The sequence below is a fragment of the Ranitomeya imitator genome, chromosome 10, assembly GCF_032444005.1.
Source record: "Ranitomeya imitator isolate aRanImi1 chromosome 10, aRanImi1.pri, whole genome shotgun sequence".
NCBI classification, from domain to species: domain Eukaryota; kingdom Metazoa; phylum Chordata; class Amphibia; order Anura; family Dendrobatidae; genus Ranitomeya; species Ranitomeya imitator.
In genome coordinates this window covers 51,637,449-51,658,854 of record NC_091291.1, presented here as the reverse complement: position 1 = coordinate 51,658,854, position 21,406 = coordinate 51,637,449, and the positions used below count along the sequence as shown (strand labels likewise).

General features: G+C 42.1%; 1 protein-coding gene across 2 annotated transcripts in view; it reads right to left on the bottom strand.

Moving 5' to 3' along the window:
• The window catches only part of FAM83E (family with sequence similarity 83 member E), a 136,350-nt gene that overhangs the window by 21,321 nt on the left and 93,623 nt on the right, over nt 1-21,406 (bottom strand). For both annotated transcript variants that reach the window (XM_069742314.1, XM_069742315.1), the window contains one exon: nt 19,339-20,104. In XM_069742314.1, the coding sequence (XP_069598415.1) occupies nt 19,339-20,104 (766 nt within the window). The remainder of the gene's footprint in view (nt 1-19,338; nt 20,105-21,406) is intronic.

The following is a 21,406-nucleotide window of genomic DNA, read 5'->3' as shown; positions in this document are numbered from 1 at the left end:
GGGTGAATGGAGTTGGTGGAACACATCAGCGTCGGCTGCCCTCACATGTGAACACGTCTCTCTGTATACAGGTCTAATTTATAGCTTTGATCTGGAGGTCAGGTTTCTTGACTAGCCCCTCAGGTTAATATCATAATTGCTTGTTTTTTAATTGGACCACGGCCACGCCCCCCCCAATGAATATATTGATTTCTCTTGAGATCCTTTGTGTAAAGGTTCTCACAGAGATACTATCAGGCCATAATTAACATCTCTCATCCAAGAGCTAGGAGGTGTCAAATGATATACAGTGGGGCAAAAAAGTATTTAGTCAGTCAGCAATAGTGCAAGTTCCACCACTTAAAAAGATGAGAGGCGTCTGTAATTTACATCATAGGTAGACCTCAACTATGGGAGACTAACTGAGAAAAAAAAATCCAGAAAATCACATTGTCTGTTTTTTTATCATTTTTTTTGCATATTATGGTGGAAAATAAGTATTTGGTCAGAAACAAACAATCAAGATTTCTGGCTCTCACAGACCTGTAACTTCTTCTTTAAGAGTCTCCTCTTTCCTCCACTCATTACCTGTAGTAATGGCACCTGTTTAAACTTGTTATCAGTATAAAAAGACACCTGTGCACACCCTCAAACAGTCTGACTCCAAACTCCACTATGGTGAAGACCAAAGAGCTGTTAAGGGACACCAGAAACAAAATTGTAGCCCTGCACCAGGCTGGGAAGACTGAACCTGCAATAGCCAACCAGCTTGGAGTGAAGAAATCAACAGTGGGAGCAATAATTAGAAAATGGAAGACATACAAGACCACTGATAATCTCCCTCGATCTGGGGCTCCACGCAAAATCCCACCCCGTGGGGTCAGAATGATCACAAGAACGGTGAGCAAAAATCCCAGAACCACGCGGGGGGACCTAGTGAATGAACTGCAGAGAGCTGTGACCAATGTAACAAGGCCTACCATAAGTAACACACTACGCCACCATGGACTCAGATCCTGCAGTGCCAGACGTGTCCCACTGCTTAAGCCAGTACATGTCCGGGCCCGTCTGAAGTTTGCTGGAGAGCATTTGGATGATCCAGAGGAGTTTTGGGAGAATGTCCTATGGTCTGATGAAACCAAACTGGAACTTTTTGGTAGAAACACAACTTGTCGTGTTTGGAGGAAAAAGAATACTGAGTTGCATCCATCAAACACCATACCTACTGTAAAGCATGGTGGTGGAAACATCATGCTTTGGGGCTGTTTCTCTGCAAAGGGGCCAGGACGACTGATCCGGGTACATGAAAGAATGAATGGGGCCATGTATCGTGAGATTTTGAGTGCAAACCTCCTTCCATCAGCAAGGGCATTGAAGATGAAACGTGGCAGGTCTTTCAACATGACAATGATCCAAAGCATACCGCCAGGGCAACGAAGGAGTGGCTTCGTAAGAAGCATTTCAAAATCCTGGAGTGGCCTAGCCAGTCTCCAGATCTCAACCCTATAGAAAACCTTTGGAGGGAGTTGGAAGTCTGTGTTGCCAAGCGAAAAGCCAAAAACATCACTGCTCTAAAGGATATCTGCATGGAGGAATAGACCAACATACCAACAACAGTGTGTGGCAACCTTGTGAAGACTTACAGAAAACGTTTGACCTCTGTCATTGCCAACAAAGGATATATTACAAAGTATTGAGATGAAATTTTGTTTCTGACCAAATACTTATTTTCCACCATAATATGCAAATAAAATGTTAAAAAAACAGACAATGTGATTTTCTGGATTTTTTTTTCTCAGTTTGTCTCCCATAGTTGAGGTCTACCTATGATGTAAATTACAGACGCCTCTCATCTTTTTAAGTGGTGGAACTTGCACTATTGCTGACTGACTAAATACTTTTTTTCCCCACTGTATTTCGTCTTGGCTTCCAGCAGAACCCCTGGTGAGATTAGTGAGATGTGTTAATCACATCCAACTGTGGAACTTATTTTTATTCCAAGATCTAGTGAATAAAATTAACTTTTGATAGTGGGGAAAATTCGAGACTGAAGGGAAGGGGAGCTCTGTCACTAGGGAAAGATTAAAGGGGGCACCCATGAAACTTGCCCTGCACAACCCTAAACTCCCTAATGTCCCTAGACGGGTTATTTTACCCTGCATGGCGATCACGTTCCTATCCCTGTGTTACCCTGATAACGACCCTGACTAGTGCATAGGGCTGCAGGCATGCTAGTCCTGCTCTAACATAAAGACACAAAGGGAAACAGACAGTGATAAAAGAAACAGCAATCACTCAATACGCTCCCAGACTACAGAAGTGGGAAAAGTGAAGGATTAGGTGATGCAAACCAAATAGGAGATAAGGTAAGGAAAAAACAATCAAACTTCCACACAGATATCTCCAGAGAAAACTCCTAGACTATCTCTCTTCACCATGCTCACATCTCCAACTCCAAACCAGGTTATAGCAAGCTATTACCAGCAACTACTCAAGCTAAGAGGTGAGCATTTACACCAGGGGAGAGTGGTAAACTCAGAACAGCTGAGATAACTCAGGGTGGAGAGCTTTAGTAGACAAACAGAACTGTTTAACCCTTACAATTCAGAATAAAGGAAATCTGCACAGCTAACTGGAAGGCAAAGCAGATCCACCCAGTGCAGGTGTACATGTAGCCAGATGCCACAATCTTCTGACCCCTCTCTGTCATGGTATTGCGCTACACTATTGTAATACAACTTCAGTCTGTCTTCCATGACTACTGCTTGTGATAGGATTCTCCCTGACATTGATAACAAAGAGGAGGAGGTGGAGAAAGTCTGAAGTTGCATCTCATGGGATGCACTAGATAGTCTACAAACAGCACCCAAGAAGGAGCTTTAAAAATATGTGAAAAAAGAGCCCTAAGCTGGTCTTTGTTTACTGGCTGCAGCAGTGACATCACAACGACAGTGCACATTACCATGGTAGCCAATCACTGAGCTCAGAAGCTTGAGCTGTCTATTTCAGCAGAGTGGCTGAGCTTACTGATTGGCTACAGCAGTGATGTGCACTGTAGTTGTGATGTCACAACTGCAGCCTGTTAAGACAGGATTAGCTGTGGAAAGTGGGTGCTGGACTTGGGGAGGGTAATACTGTCTGTCTTTGTTGATTTCGAAGTATACAAACTTTTTTATCACTATATTTTCAGTGTGGAAAAGCCCTGTCCAGCATCTGCAGTTTCTTTAAAAAAAATAAACTGTGCTTCATTCATCCTCCTTGGATTCAGCGCCGACCCTCCACCTCTACTCCTAGTGTCTGATATTTTCTGTAGCATGGACACCTCATCATCATTATGGCCAATAACTGAGCCAGTGGATCTGTTGAAGTAGATGTCGTTGGCCGCTCAGTGCCATTACGCTCACTCATTGGCTCCAGCACCGGCAATGGAACATCCACACTGGAGACAATAACAGACAATGGGAGCAGCAGCGGAAACTCAACGATGGGCCAGGCAAGGATGACTAAGGCCGGGTTCACATTAGCGTATGTGTGCACAGCGCATACCTGCGTACCGATCTGCATGCGTCTTAAGTACATATATTTAACATGGTGTACGCAGGGACATGCGTTAGCATCAGTTCGCCTGCAGATGTGCACGCATGCGTTGTTTCTCGGTGTGTGGCGAACGCAACATGTTGCATTTCTTGAGGCGTCAATTTAGTGCAGACATATTCCTTCGAATGAGTGCAGCAAAACAATGAATTACTGTCTAGGGAATGCATTGGTACGCAAGGACATACATACACATGCATTCGATGTGCTTGCATATTACAGACTGCGCATGTCCAGGACACGGCCACTGAGACACGCCCTCCTGGAAATATCAAACGCATGCGCATAAACAACGCAAATGCAGGCAAAAACGCATACAAACGCATGCACACACAGCGTTTTTTTGACGTCATGCGTAAGCTGATGCGGATAAAAAATGCCGAATAACCACGTGTTTGAATGCGTTTTGGCAGCAGATGATACACTGTGCACAGAGACGCTATGGTGAACTTAGCCTAAAGAACTTCTTTTTTTTTTTTACCAAAAATGCAGCCAGCGGAAGAGGGTTTTTAAATCTGGAAACTCCTTTTTAATGTCATTACAACTCCATCACCAAAAAAACATAATTGCATATTTGATGGCAATTTTTAATAAAAGTAAAAGCTAAATAGCATGATAACAGCATGTAAAATCGGGCAGGGCTGGAATGCAAGGCAGATTAGATGTGGTGGCATGCCTGGCATGTAGCCCGGATTCACAGTGCTGGAACAGCAACGACAAGCAGTGTGGTAAGGAAAACAAGAACTTACAAAAAGAAGCGGATACTGGTATTCACTAAGCAATGCACATAGAGATGTGTGGGCGTCATCAGCAGGCTGGTCTCAATGGGTAGTGACTATTAGCCCATGGATTTCACAACAGAGGAAGGTGGCACAAGGGTAGAAACAATCTAGCACTTTCACACAGTCTGCTACACTTTACTAGTATCTCATTAGTGTATCCCTGTGCTCGGAAACCAGCAGTCATCAAAGCAAAAGGTGGCTACTTTGAAGAACCTAGAATATAAGACATAATTTTAGTTGTTTCACACTTTTTTGTTAAGTATATAATTCCACATGTGTTAATTCATAGTTTTGATGCCTTCAGTGTGAATGTACAATTTTCATAGTCATGAAAATACAGAAAAATCTTTGAATGAGATGGTGTGTCCAAACTTCTGGTCTGTACTGTATAAAAAACCCTTCTGCAAGCAGGCGCCAGTGATGGTGCCTGCGCTGCAGACTGATCGCATATGTAATGAATTCTATACACATTTGTTTGACGTAATCCTGATGTTCCTAAAAGATAAAAAAATCCATTTGAAAATGTCACTGGCCGCGCCTGCGCAGTAGCAGCTAATGATGATCCAATAGCTGCTACTGCGCAGCAGCGGTGGCGCCATCTTGCTAGGGGAATAAAATTCCTCCTCCAGGATGGTGCCTGTGCAGTAGCAGCTATCAGATCATCGATATATGGACATATTTCTATTTGCCTTTTAGCTTTGTTTGAAAAAGACCCAGCCAGGGTCGAAACGTCACACGCTGCTTGATTTTTCTGCCCATCACACAAAAATATTTTTCTGTCTCTTCAATGTGGTGTAAATATTTTCATATATTAAATACTTTTGCAAACGATTGATAGTGCAGCTGATTTTACCTTCACGCTGTCAAACTGACAGCGGCATTTAACAAGCAGCGTAGGAAGCTCGTCATTACCTCCTCCCATCGGCGCCCGTGTCACTTGACCGCCGGTCACCGATGGGTTGGCATGACAACACGGGGTCAGCAGGAGACCCCTGTGTTTGTCATAACCTGGTAACTATGAGTGCCTCCCAGTGGTCGGTGCTCATATCAAGTGAAGTAATGGCAGCTTCTAGTTTCCCATGGAGACTATTGAAGCATGCCAAAAGTTAAAAAAAAGTTTTTAAAAATATTAATAAAATAGAAAAAAAATTTAAAAGTTCAAATCGCCCCCCTTTCGCCCCCATTCAAAATAAAGCAATAAAAACAAATCAAGCATACACATATTTGGCATCGCCGCATTCAGAATCGCCCGATCTGTCAATAAAAAAAAAAGAATGAATCCAATCGGTAAACGACATAGCGAGAAAAAAAATCAAAACGCCAGAATTACGTTTTTGGTCCCCACAACATTGAAATAAAATGCAACAACTGGCGATTAAAATATTGTATCTACATCAAAATGGTATCAATAAAAACGTCAGATCAGTGCACAAAAAGTAAGCCCTCACCCAACCCCAGATCACGAAAAAATGGAGACGGTACGGGTATTGGAAAGTTGCGCCATTTTTTTTTTTTTTGCAAACTTTGGAATTTTTTTCATCACTGAAATAAAAAAGAACCTAGACATGTTTGGTGTCTGTGAATTCATAATGACCTGAAGAATCATAACAGCAGGTCAGTTTTAGCATTTAGTGAACATGGCAAAAAATAATCCACAAAACTATTGTGGAATTGCGCTTTTTTGAAATTTCACCGCATTTTCATTTTTTTTTCTGTTTTTCAGTACACGATATGGTAAAATCACCAGCGCCATTCAAAAGTACAAATCGTCCTGCAAAAAACAAGCCCTCACATGGCCATATCAACGGAAAAATAAAAAAGTTATGGACGTGGGAAGAAGGGGAGCAAAAAATGGAAACGCAAAAAACGAAAATACCCCTGGTCCTTTAGGGGTTAAGCCACATTCACACTGTGAGGCAGTGACCCGTGTCACAGGTAGGGGTCACTGTGTGTTCTCCCCAGGATACTCACGGAGGCATATTGAGGCCATGAGGGGGCATTGTAGTCTCAAGTGTAGCTATGATTGCAATGGTGAAGCAGTGACCTATTTCACAGGTAGGGGTCGCTGTTTGTTCTCCCTAGGATATACACGGAGCTGTAGTGAGGCCATACGAGTGCATGGCAGTCACGGGCGTAGAAGTGACTGCAATGCAGACTAAAAATAAGTGTTAGTCTTGGATATGCTAGTATCCAAGGTGAAGGTTTTTCATACAGGTTCTTTTGTTAAAATCCCTACAGGAAAGGGTTTGGGAGTGTAAGGTCCAGTGTCAGGGCCAGAGTGAGTTGTTGCTTGTTACTGTGCAGCACAGTTGGTGTTGCAAAGCATGGCTTGTGATTGGAGCCAATAGGCCTGGCACCCACAGCATACACAGTGGTGCTGCCATCTACAGTGACTGGTCTCTGAGGTGGATGTCCTGTGCATGGAGGTGAACCAGAGGTGGATGTCCTGTGCCCGAAGGAGGGACTAGCGTGTTTAACAGCTGCAAACAGGAGGATATGGTTCCCTGCTGTGATCTGGAGGGTATCAAGGACTGTGTACGGCTGTGTGAGTAAAGAGACATTAACATGGTGGTGTAGTCGCCCACGGAAAGTAGTCAGAGGAAGACTGGCATGTTTAGGGACTGCAATATAAAGTTTATGGTGCACTGTGCAAACTAAGCGAGTAAAGCTGTGAGTAGAGACATTGACACAGCGCTGCAGTCGCTCCCAGAAATTGGATAAAGGGAGGTTCAGTGGGTTTAGTGACTGTGTCTTGTGAAAAGCTGTGAGTAAGAGATGTTAATACGGCACTGCAGTCGCCCACGATTACTGGACAAAGGGAGATCTAGCGTGTTTAGGGACTGCAATCTAAAGCAGTGCAGTATGTATTGCGGTGAAATGGACACTAATACTACGCCCTGATATTATATGCACTTGGGTGAATTTGAACTTTAATGCTGTGAAGAAAACACATTAAATAGACTTTGTGCTTGAACTTTGTGGGTTCCTGCCTCCTCACTGCATACGGAGCTACATGTGCACTACAACACGTTCAGTATTTGAGTATTTTGCCTCAATATTTGTAAGCCAAAACCAGGAGTGGGTAATAAATACAGAAGTGGTGACGTATTTCTATTATACTTTTCCTCTGATTGTTCCACTCCTGATTTTGGCTACAAATACTGAGGTAAAATACTGAACAAATACTGATCATGTGAACGTGGCCTTATGCAGTATCATAATTTTTAATCCTTTGTCACCTTTTTAAATCTTTATAATTGGTTGTCCGCACTTACACTTTATCTACATGTATATATTTTTAATAATTATACGTGCAATTTGTTTATACACGTTCACATTAATTTATATAAACAATGATTTGTAAGGAGTCATAATTTAATTATAACCTGGGTTATTTTTACCTCTGTTATTATCAAATCCAGTATATATACACAACTTGTGCAATACATTTAATTATCTACTAGCCTCTGTTTATATCATCATGTCTTGTGTTATTGTATGTTCTTTTATCTGATCATGTTAGTAAGATATGTTTTGCATTTTGTGCTATTTTTATTGTCATGTAAATATGGCATTTTTATCTCAGGCCGGCGTCACACACAGCGTATGCAAATACGGTCCGTATATTACGGCCGTAATACGCTGAAAAGTCCCGAAAATAGTGGTCCGTAGCTCCTCCGTAGGCAGGGTGTGTCACCGTTTTTTGCGCATGGCATCCTCCGTATGTAATCCGTATGGCAGCCGTACTGCGTTTTTTTATCGCAGGCTTGCCAAACCGACATACGCCTATACAAGGGATCCATGTGTTTAAAAAAAAATAAAAACATATATACTGTCATATATATATACAGTATATATGTCAGTAGACACATATATATATATATATATATATATATATATATATATATATATATATATATATACAGGTCCTTCTCAAAAAATTAGCATATAGTGTAAAATTTCATTATTTACCATAATGTAATGATTACAATTAAACTTTCATATATTATAGATTCATTATCCACCAACTGAAATTTGTCAGGTCTTTTATTGTTTAAATACTGATGATTTTGGCATACAACTCCTGATAACCCAAAAAACCTGTCTCAATAAATTAGCATATCAAGAAAAGGTTCTCTAAACGACCTATTACCCTAATCTTCTGAATCAACTAATTAACTCTAAACACATGCAAAAGATACCTGAGGCTTTTATAAACTCCCTGCCTGGTTCATTACTCAAAACCCCCATCATGGGTAAGACTAGCGACCTGACAGATGTCAAGAAGGCCATCATTGACACCGTCAAGCAAGAGGGTAAGACCCAGAAAGAAATTTCTCAACAAATAGGCTGTTCCCAGAGTGCTGTATCAAGGCACCTCAATGGTAAGTCTGTTGGAAGGAAACAATGTGGCAGAAAACGCTGTACAACGAGAAGAGGAGACCGGACCCTGAGGAAGATTGTGGAGAAGGACCGATTTCAGACCTTGGGGAACCTGAGGAAGCAGTGGACTGAGTCTGGTGTGGAAACATCCAGAGCCACCGTGCACAGGCGTGTGCAGGAAATGGGCTACAGGTGCCGCATTCCCCAAGTAAAGCCACTTTTGAACCATAAACAGCGGCAGAGGCGCCTGACCTGGGCTACAGAGAAGCAGCACTGGACTGTTGCTAAGTGGTCCCAAGTACTTTTTTCTTATGAAAGCAAATTTTGCATGTCATTCGGAAATCAAGGTGCCAGAGTCTGGAGGAAGACTGGGGAGAAGGAAATGCCAAAATGCCCGAAGTCCAGTGTCAAGTACCCACAGTCAGTGATGGTGTGGGGTGCCATGTCAGCTGCTGGTGTTGGTCCACTGTGTTTCATCAAGGGCAGGGTCAATGCAGCTAGCTATCAGGAGATTTTGGAGCACTTCATGCTTCCATCGGCTGAAATGCTTTATGGAGATGAAGATTTCATTTTTCAGCACGACCTGGCACCTGCTCACAGTGCCAAAACCACTGGTAAATGGTTTACTGACCATGGTATTACTGTGCTCAATTGGCCTGCCAACTCTCCTGACCTGAACCCCATAGAGAATCTGTGGGATATTGTGAAGAGAAAGTTGAGAGACGCAAGACCCAACACTCTGGATGAGCTTAAGGCCGCTATTGAAGCATCCTGGGCCTCCATAACATCTCAGCAGTGTCACAGGCTGATTGCCTCCATGCCACGCCGCATTGAAGCAGTCATTTCTGCCAAAGGATTCCCGACCAAGTATTGAGTGCACAACTGAACATTATTATTTGATGGTTTTTTTGTTTGTTATTAAAAAACACTTTTATTTGATTGGATGGGTGAAATATGCTAATTTATTGAGACAGGTTTTTTGGGTTATCAGGAGTTGTATGCCAAAATCATCAGTATTTAAACAATAAAAGACCTGACAAATTTCAGTTGGTGGATAATGAATCTATAATATATGAAAGTTTAATTGTAATCATTACATTATGGTAAATAATGAAATTTAACACTATATGCTAATTTTTTGAGAAGGACCTGTATATATATATGTATATATATATATATATATATATATATATATATATATTATTCCTTCATACAGCGCGAGATAGCAAAAAGCCGTTAATTCAATTACCAGCTTTTGCTTTCTCCTTCCTAAACCCGACATGATATGAGACCTGGTTTACATACAGTAAACCATCTCATATCACCATTTTTTTTGCATAATCCACACTACTAATGTTAGTAGTGTGTATCTGCAAAATTTGGCCATTCTAGCTCTTAAAATAAAGGGTTAAATGGCGGAAAAAATTGGCGTGGGCTCCCGCGCAATTTTCTCCGCCAGAGTAGTAAAGCCAGTGACTGACGGCAGATATTAATAGCCTGGAGAGGGTCCATGGTTATTGCCCCCCCCCCTGGCTAAAAACATCTGCCCCCAGCCACCCCTGAAAAGGCACATCTGGAAGATGCGCCTATTCTGGCACTTGGCCACTCTCTTCCCATTCCCGTGTAGCGGTGGGATATGGGGTAATGAAGGGTTAATGCCACCTTGCTATTGTAAGGTGACATTAAGCCTAATTAATAATGGAGAGGCGTCAATTATGACACCTATCCATTATTAATCCAAATGAATGAAAGGGTTAAAAAAACACACACACACATTATTAAAAATTATTTTAATGAAATAAAACCAAAGGTTGTTGTAGTATTTTATTTAACGCCCAATCCAATCACTGAAGACCCTCGTTCTGTGAAAGAAAAAACATAATAAACCAACAATATACTTACCTTCCGCAGATCTGTAAAGTCCAACGATGTAAATCCTTCTGAAGGGGTTAAAACATTTTGCAGCAAGGATTTCCGCTAATGCAATGCTACTCCTCGCTGCAAAACCCCGGAGAATGAAGCTAAATATAGGTCACTGATCTATATTTAGCTTCATTTGCGGTGAGGCGCCCTCTGCTGGCTGTTCATAGATCGTGGGAACTTTCCTAGAAAGCCTGGGAGCTTTCTAGGTAAGTTCCCACGATCTATGAACAGCCAGCAGAGGGCGCCTCACCGCAAATGAAGCTAAATATAGATCATTGACCTATATTTAGCTTCATTCCCCGGGGTTTTGCAGCAAGGAGCAGCCTGCATTAGCGGAAATCCTTGCTGCAAAATGTTTTAACCCCTTCAGAAGGATTTACATCGTTGGACTTTACAGATCTGCGGAAGGTAAGTATATTGTTGGTTTATTATGTTTTTTCTTTCACAGAACGAGGGTCTTCAGTGACTGGTTTGGGCGTTAAATAAAATATTACAACAACCTTTGGTTTTATTTCATTAAAATAATTTTTAATAATGTGTGTGTGTGTGTGTGTTTTTAACCCTTTCATTCATTTGGATTAATAATGGATAGGTGTCATAATTGACGCCTCTCCATTATTAATTAGGCTTAATGTCACCTTACAATAGCAAGGTGGCATTAACCCTTCATTACCCCATATCCCACCGCTACACGGGAATGGGAAGAGAGTGGCCAAGTGCCAGAATAGGCGCATCTTCCAGATGTGCCTTTTCTGGGGTGGCTGGGGGCAGATGTTTTTAGCCAGGGGGGGGGGCCAATAACCATGGACCCTCTCCAGGCTATTAATATCTGCCCTCAGTCACTGGCTTTACTACTCTGGCGGAGAAAATTGTGCGGGAGCCCACGCCAATTTTTTCCGCCATTTAACCCTTTAATTTAGTAGATAGAACGGCCAAATTTTGCAGAAACACACTACTGACATTAGTAGTGTGGAATCTGCAAAAAAAATGGAGAGAAGACATGGTTTACTGTATGTAAACCACGTCTCAAATCATGTCGGGTTTTAGGAAGGAGAAAGAAAAAGCCGGTTATTGAATTACCGGCTTTCAAGCTGTATAGCGCTGGAATAAATATTAATATATATATATATATATGTGTCTCACTGACATATATATATATATATATATATATATATACTTATTCTATGTGTACACATTTATTCTACCTATTCTACTGTAAGCTGTCAGTGTGATTTTACTGTACACCGCACTGAATTACCGGCTTTTCTCTCTAACAGCGCTGCGTATTTCTCGCAAGTCACACTGCTTGTCCGTGTGTAATCCGTATTTTTCACGCTTCCATAGACTTTCATTGGCGTATTTCTAGCGCAGTACGGTGACAAACGCAGCATGCTGCGATTTTGTACGGCCGTAGAAAGCCGTATAATGCTGATCGGTAAAATACGGCAGATAGGAGCAGGGACATAGAGAATAATTGTGCCGTATTTTTTGCGAGTTTTACGGACGTAGTTTCTGCGCTCTTACGTCCGTAAAACTCGCAAGTGTGACGCCGGCCTCATACTTCATAGTATACCCTTTTCTTTCCTTCTGCTATTATTATTATTGTTTTTTGGCATTTCTGGAATTTTTCTGTAAATAGGTTACACTCGAAACTATTAGGTTACGCTCCCATGATGAGCTTTTGATGCTGTGTATTTTTGCAATTCTTCTGGGCAGCTGTGGGCTGCTATTTTTAGGCTGGAGGGGGGGGGGGGGCATATACATGGCCCCTTTCCAGCCTGAGAAAAGCAGCCCGCACCTGTGAGTTTTGCCGGGTTGGTTTAAAATCATAGTGGGACCCCACATTGGGTTTTTCTTTCATTCATTCTCCCCTGTTCACGCTGCTCTTTGTAATGGAAAAAACACATGGGTTAATTCTGCACTGCCATTGGAGAAAGGATGACGAATACCAATCTGATCGTAAGTGGTTTATTCGTCAACGCGTTTCGAAGTCTATTGCTTCATCAGGCGTTTGTCCTGAAAAAGAAGTTATAGACTTTGAAACGCGTTGACGAATAAAACACTTACAATTAGATTGGCATTTGTCATTCTTTCTCCAGTGACAGAATTAACCTATTTATTTTTCCATTACCTATGCTTCTATATCATGCTGCTCTCAAATGGGGTAGCAAAAGCCTAGTGAGAGACTCCCTTTAAGAACTGGTTGTCCCCTTGCTTCCAATTTAATCCCACTCCTTGACAGGTACCATTATTTGGACATTTCTCATGTCAGCTACCACTCATTTTTGAGGCTTATTGACATATAGATTTTGCTTTTGAAGATTTCCACTTCCTAATCTCCTCTTTCCCTGTTTATAGTCTAATGACTGTTTACACGGTACGAGACATGTGGATGTGTAACTTCAGAAATTAGAGCATGGTAGTTAAGAAATAGCAGCCGGCTTTCATCTGATGGCGCAGCTGTACAAAATGTTTCTTCACGGCTGGAATTTGCTTTGATGAATTCTTTAAAATATGTGAATCCTGACCCATATTAAGGCTCTGTGAGAGCAGTCATGTCATATGACAGCTATGATGGCGTTCATGGGCTCTACCTGCTGCATCTTACTATATGTTGTCCATTACTTTATTGCATGCTGATAAAAAGATTAAATGCATCAGAAAGTTATATAGACAAAATGACAAATCTATCGGACCTGCAGAGCAAATATTGAAACAAGGTGGAGGGACTATTAGACAAGGGAGGAAACCACGCACGGGAGAACACAATTCAAAGATCACTATGGATGATGAATAAAAGGCAGGAACATGTTTTCACTCCACGTTCATGGGTAACAAGTTCTTCTGAAAAGCATGAGGTCATCATCTGGAGTCAGGCCTAGCCTTCCCTACGCTGGGGCAAAGATTATGTTGCCTCTACATGGCCAAAGCACAAGGAAAGAAAATTGTTGGAGGCAGATCAAGATCATTATCATGTGTAGGACAACATGTTTTGAGATTAATTTGATCTGTTCCTTAAAGGGAATCTGTCACCAGGTATTTGCTACCCCATCTGAGAGCAGCATAATGTAGGGGCAAAGATTCTGATTCCAGCAATGTATCACTTACTTGGATGCATGCTGTTATTTTGGTACAATCACTGTTTTAGCTGTTGCAGATCAAGCAGTGCTCAAATGCTGAGCTCTATATAACCCCGCCCACACCACTGATTGACAGCTCTCTACTCTTGTGTAGTGAGCACAAAAAGTTGCCAATGAGTGGTTGGACTACACCTCAGCAGGCTCACTAGTTCCCTAGTGATAAAATCAGTGTTGTACCAGCAGAAGATTTTCAAAGCTACTGTAAGCAAGTTGTGGGATGCAGAGAGAAACAGGAGGCAGAGCAAGGGAGGTGCAGGGGCTTCTGTAATGCTGTAGATAAGCCCCCGATGTAACCTAAAAGGTAAGAAAAACAGGTTAGATTATACTCACCCAGGGGCAGTCCCGATGCCGTTCGGGTCTGATGGGCGTCGTGGTCTGGGGGGTCCGGAGCTTCCTAGCTTCATACGATGACATCCTTTTCTTGTCTTCCTGCCGCAGCTCCGGCACAGGCGTACTTTGTCTGCGCTGTTGAGGGCAGAGCAAAGTACTGCAGTGCGCAGGCGCCAGGAAAGGTCAGAGAGGCCCAGCGCCTGCGCACTGCAGTACTTTGCTCTACCCTCAACAGGGCAGACAAAGTACACCTGCACCAGAGCCACAGCGTGAAGACAGGAAGATGACGTGATTGTATGAAGATGGGAGGCGCTGGACCCGGACCGCGACGCCCATCGGACCGGACCGCGGTGGGACCGCCCCTGGGTGAGTATAATCTAACCTCTTTTTCTTATATTTCAGGATACATCGGGGGCTTATCTACAGCATTACATAATGCTGTAGATAAGCCCCTGATGGCAGTGGCCTTAGCTCATATACGATTTTTGGGGTGACAGATTCCCTTTCATTAACTCCTTCCTTTTTACCATTGTAGGACAGTAAGGGGAACCATATGCAAGGGTCATTATGTATCCCCTAGATTGTGATTAGAGGTATATTGAACCCGCTGGAGACCATTGTAATCAGAGCAAATGTTATTCAGAATAAAAGTAAGTGTGGACTTGGTCAAGCTACTTGACCAGGTCAGATTCAGGAAAATCTGACATGGACTTTTATTTTTGGAGGATTGGATTGGTATAAAGGATTAGTATAGGATTAATAGTGCCACGGATCTCTCCCTCCACTCAGGGTTTTGGGAGTGGCCCATGTCCACGATTCCCATCTAAACTTCCAGCTTATCTTTGGGTGCGTCAGTTTTGGGTTTCCAAGCAGCAAAGCAGGAGGCTCTGTGCAGGACAGGTCTGTGTTAGTCTGAACACAGGCCAGAGCCAGAGAAGCAAAGCCATTGATGCACACATGAGTGATATAGCGTTGCGGAATGTGACGGACAATCTGGCTCCGATCCTGAGCATAATGTTTGCCTTTTTTGTTGTAAGTTGCCAAAATAAAGACTTTTAAGTTGGACTAACCTGGGGCACTGCCTCTTTACCGCACTGTGTGAACACAGCTGCATTACACCATGTATGTACATCCTAAACATGTTTCATACACCCTGATGATATATATTGGGAACAGGATAAAATATGTGTTAAAAAATGTGTTTATTGTATCTATTCATACATCTTTATTTTGCAGTAGATTTTTGCAAAACATTTGTGTCCTTTATGTTTCACCTATTTATTACCTGTAGCGGCCATGTGGAGTGACACTATTAGCGGCATGCCACTGGTTTTGGGCCCCTGGAGTTGCAGGGGCCTTAGGCAGCTGCCTGGTCTGCCTGCCCCTAGTGCCAGCCCTGCCTGTAATGTAGAAGCTTACAGAGGTGCTTGTGTACATTAAATAAAAGATAGTAGTACTGAGATTTCTTGACAAATTGGTTTCATGTCCAACAGTTCAGCCTGAAGCCCCTGTTATTGTGGCTGCCTACTGAGAGAACACAGCAGTGTCCTCTGTGTGACACTACACAGGAGCTGTACAGAAATGCAGGGGTGGGCCGTCTCCCCATCCTTCAATGAGCCCCTGTTACTTGCTGACATCACAGAATACATTACGTAGTACACAGAGAAAGCCCATCCAGCTCCTTGACAAAAAAGCTGTTGGGATCTGCACAGATCAACTTCTTACCGCCATAAATTTCTGTGGCGCTAAACCGGCTGCACAGGTGGTAACGTCTCCAACCTACAGCATAATGCTTCATTCCTAGAACATTCTGGTGACTTGTCATCTTCTGACTACAGTTATTAAAGTTGTCATGGAGGCTTTTTGTGAATTCAAATTAGAAGTCAACCTTGAAAATTCTGGACTCTATTGAAAAACTCCAAAATTATTCATAATATGGTGTTTGAAAAACTGTTGTCTTCATTTGTGGCCTGGATTTTTTTTTATTTTCTATGGTGAGCTGACATTTTTATTGATACGATGCTATGATGGTTTTTTGTTGCAATTTTTTTCAGAGTTGCAATGGCCAAAAATTCTACTGTTTTGATATATTTTTATTTTAACCCCTTCATGACCGTGGGATTTTTCGTTTTTCCGTGTTCGTTTTTCACTCCCCTCCTTCGCAGAGCCATAACTTTTTTATTTTTCCGTCAATTTGGCCATGTGAGGGCTTATTTTTTTGCGGGACGAGTTGTACTTTTGAACGACATCATTGGTTTTACCATGTCGTGTACTAGAAAAAGGGAAAAAAAATTCCAAGTGCGGTGAAATTGCAAAAAAAGTGCAATCCCACACTTGTTTTTTGCTTGGCTTTTTTGCTAGGTTCACTAAATGCTAAAACTGACCTGCCATTATGATTCTCCAGGTCATTACGAGTTCATAGACACCTAACATGACTAGGTTATTTTTTACCTAAGTGGTGAAAAAAAATTCCAAACTTTGCTAAAAAAAAAAAAAAATTGCGCCATTTTCCGATACTTGTAGCATCTCCATTTTTCATGATCTGGGGTCGGTTGAGGGCTTATTTTTTGCGTGCCGAGCTGGCGTCTTTAATGATTCCAATTTGGTGCAGATACGTGCTTTTGATCGCCCGTTATTGCATTTTAATGCAATGTCGCGGCGACCAAAAAAAAACGTAATTCTGGCGTTTCGATTTTTTTTTTCTCATTATGCCGTTTAGCGATCAGGTTAATGCTTTTTTTTAATTGATAGATCGGGCGATTTTTTTTTAAATTTTTTTCACATTTTTTTTAACTTTTTTTTTTTACTTTTGCCATGCTTCAATAGCCTCCATGGGAGGCTAGAAGCAGGCACAGCACGATCGCCTCTGCTACATAGCAGCGATCTGCTGATCGCTGCTATGTAGCAGAAATGCAGGTGTGCTGTGAGCGCCGACCTCTATGGTTACCATCCTGACGCATCGCCGACCCCCGATCATGTGACAGGGGTCGGCGATGCACTCATTTCCGGCCGCCCGGCCGGATGTGGTAGTTAAATGCCGCTGTCTGCGTTTGACAGCGGCATTTAACTAGTTAATAGCGGCGGGTGAATCGCGATTTCACCCGCCGCTATTGCGGGCACATGTCAGCTGTTCAAAACAGTGATTCGAATTTTTATGTTTTTTTAGTTTCCTTGGGGAACATGAACCTGCTAAATGCATATGCTATACACAGAAATTCAGCAGTATACATTACAAATCATTATCACTTATGCAACTCAGATACATGCTGGCCGTCATTGCATGCATGAAGCTTTCCACAGACCACCAGCTGCCAGCGGACACTTAGGCTATGTGCACACGTTGCAGATTCTCTGCGGATCCGCAGCGTTTTTTGAGGTGCAGGAACGCTGCAGATCAGCAATTGATTTACAGTACAATGTAAATCAATGAGAAAAAAAAATGCTGTGCACACTTTGCGGAAGGAGAAGGCAGAATCCGCACCAGAAATTCCTAAGCCTAATCCGCAACATGAGCACATAGCCTAATTCTGAAGCAAGTTAACATTTTTATGATGTAGCAGACGTAAAGCATTTCTCTGGAAAACGTTATCAGCATCTCAAATGGCTGGCCAATAAATTTAAAAAAAAAAAAAATGCCAGCAGAAAATAAATACACATAAAAAAGATTTTTCGTTTGCTGTTTTAAATTAGTAAAAAAAACAAACATTTTTCAGGCTTTCCAGTTACCTTGATATCTGATACAAAGAACTTGTTGTTGTGTATTTAGCACTTTCTTCTCAAGAAATTCTCAAGAGTTTACCGAGTTTTAGCCATAAATTCTTTTGTGTCAGTAAGAACCAACAAGTGCTGGATTTCAAATACTGTTTGATCAAAAGGACAAACTGAGGTATGAAAAATAATCCGTATGCTTTTAGATCTAGCAACCATTTACTTCAGTCTAAAGGTACTGTCACATTAAGTGACGCTGCAGCGATATAGACAACGATGCCGATCACTGCAGTGTCGCTGTTTAGTCGTTGTGTGGTCGCTGGAGAGCTGTCACACCAACGATGCCGAAGTCCCCGGGTAACCAGGGTAAACATCGGGTTACTAAGCGCAGGGCCGCTCTTAGTAACCCAATATTTACCCTGGTTACCATTTTTGCCGAAAATCGGACGCAAGAAAAATGCAACTTGTTGCGTTTTCTTGGTCCGACGCTTGCGGCAAAAAAGACGCACGCGTCGCAAAACGCAACAAGCAAAAACGCATGCGTCCCCCATGTTAAACATAGGGGCGCATGACGCGTGCGTCGCCGCTGCGTCGCCCGACGCGGCGCCGACGCAGACTAGCACAACGCTAGTCTGAACGTAGCCTTACTCAGTGGTTAGCACTTTAGCTTTGCAGCACTGGGGTCTTGGGTTCAAATCCCAAAAAGGACAGCATCTGCAGTGAGTTTGTATGTTCGCGTCATGTTTCTGTGAGTTTTCTCTAACATCTCAAAGACATCCTACCAGAATTTAGATTGAGAGTCCCAATGTACATTAAAGTCTAAATCTTCATTCAAAGACAATGGACCTGATTCATCAAAGTATTTACATCAGTATTCTAGTGTAAAAAGCCACAGAATTTTGGTGCAACTCGAGGCTGCTCTAAAATTTTGAATTGTTTGGTTTTCTCACGTTATTATCAACCAGATCAACAAAGTGGCCAGGGCTGGGGTAGGTCAGAGGGTGGCGTACATTTATGGCTAGAAATGGTGTTTGCTACTCCACAAATCTTACTCTAGCAGCGACTGCAGTAGGATTTGTGGTGAGACACACACTGAATTGTATGGCACTCATCCGGCGTTCCTGATTCATGAAGAGATATATGCCTCTTCATGAATTAGAAGTGTCTTACTCCGTCATACCCCCAATCAATGAATGACGGTCTTGATGAATAAAATACCAGTGTGTTTTAGGACCCTAGTAAAACCCTTGAAAATGTACAGTAAATACTATAATCCCCTACAGAAATCGCCTTCAAAACCTGGTAAGAAATAGATCTCAAGACCCCGAGTTACCAGTAATAGTAAATACCCACCACTCTAAGGCTGCCGATCCATGGGTCAGACAAACTATTATAAATTACATACTACATAAAATTTGTCAAACTTGTATAAAAAAGGTTAACATCTTTTATAGTCATAAAAAATACATTTGATGCCAAATAAAATACAATACACTCACCTTTGTGTCGTCCCCAAGTTCTAAAGGGTTTTGTCTTACACCAAGTTCTCCACTGCAGCCTGACAATTGAGACAGCTGACTAAGATCCCAAAGAGACTTGCTTGGCCGTCCCGCTGTTGTCTTAGCCACAGACAGCCTATTTTTCTGAACATTCTTTAAGATATCACTCAAAGCACTGTGAGACTCCTGTGGACTTCGAAAATTCATGGTAGGTCCTTCAAAATTGCGACAAGCAGCAAGGCGATGGCGGATGGAGTAATCAGGTACATTTACTGCTTCTTTTGCTATCACGGAAGAGTCCTGCGGTGCACCTGAAGTCCTGGTAAACCCAGCATCCATACCATTACTTTTTACTACTGCTGGTATAACAGTCCGCCGCTCTGCTATGTTATTAATACTTTTTGAAAATTGTAGTCCAATAATAGGGGTCAAGTATGGGGAAGAAATTACATCTGTTGGTTGCAAGGCTCCATTGGTGGTGAATCTTTGTGGTGATGAAAATCCATTTGTATAGGGTTCTACCTCAACTGGCACAACTTGCGCGGGGAAATTCAGGGTTTCAGCATTTTTAGTCACAGCTGGCGTAGGAGAAGGGATTGTAACTTTATTATTGGTATCTTTACTGGAATCTTTGGCAAAATCATATCTCTGAAGCGGCCGAGAGGCTGCAAACAATGTACGGAACTCATTATCGAACGAGTCAGTTATTTCTCCAGTTAAAAGTGTGATCAAGTTCCGGTCTAGTCTTGAGTCACTCCATGTGAAGCTGAAAAAGAAAGAACATATGGTATAAGTGAGAAAGAAAGATGTCTGACATTTTCACACAAGAGATGTTTTGTGGAGTTTCCCTGTCTAATTCCCTATATTGTTCTCTCTTTTCGGTCCATCAATGAGCCCTGCAGTGAGAATAGAAATACGTCATGTTGGGGTGGTTTAACCTCTTTCATAGGGATGTATTAAGGATTGATTGTGATTAGAGCAAGATTTCATTGGGGTCTATACAAGGAAACAGTAATGGAGGTGGGGTCCTCAAGGTCCTTGCAGACCCCCTTTTTAATTTAGGGTACAAAAGGGAAGGGATCTGTTCCCTGCACCATGTGAACCATCCAACAGACATACTCCATGCATCTGATTCTTTATGTAAGTGTACATTGTTTGACTTTAAATGTGTTTTTGTTCCATGATAACAATAACTAAAGATGATATTTTATTGTGTGTTGCCAAGTATTTTACTTTCCATTTCTATTATGTATGACCACCTATATGGTCCTTACAGAATTATTAGAACTGTAGCACAGTTTATCAGCTGTAATCACCCAAAGTGCCAATGTGAGACATGTAGAACAGGAGAGCAGACATTCCATGTCTCACAATGGTAACGACTCCTTTCATATAAAGGATGTACTTTGTAAAAAAAAAAAAAAGTGGCATTTTTCACCAGGACAGAGCAGTCACAGACGGCTCCTGCTGGCCATTCAGCTGCTTCTGCTGACTTCACGTTGGCAAGCAACTTCTTTTCTGCTCTGCTCTTTCTGTCGGGCATGTCTTCCGATGTCATGCTGATTGACAGCTGGCTTCCACAGTTAGGCAGTGCGAAGCCGGCTGTCAAAAAGCGTTAAGTCAGCAATAGAGATGAGCGAATCTTTTAAGGTTTGGTTTGATTCACCGAACGTTTAGATGATCATCAACATGTTCGCCGAACAGTTTGACGAGCGTACCCAAACCCCATTAGATTCAATGAGAGTCCAAACCAAATATATACACAACAGCTTCCCAAACCATTAAAATTAGGGGCAGACACCATGAAAGTGGCATAAATTGACCCACAATAGAAATTTTCAAATGGCACAGTAGCAGTCAGCCATGGGCCATGCATGAGGTATCAGGGTCTTGCCCAGTATTTACAGCTTAAAATTGAAGTTTCAATGAGGACCTGGTGGTTAAGGCCTTAACTACCAGGTCCTCATTGAAACTTCAATTCAAGAAACCCTTCCAATATTTTTAAATTATTATTCCAGCTATACTCAGATAGCAAACATCAGTTTCATACAGTACTATTGGTAGAAAA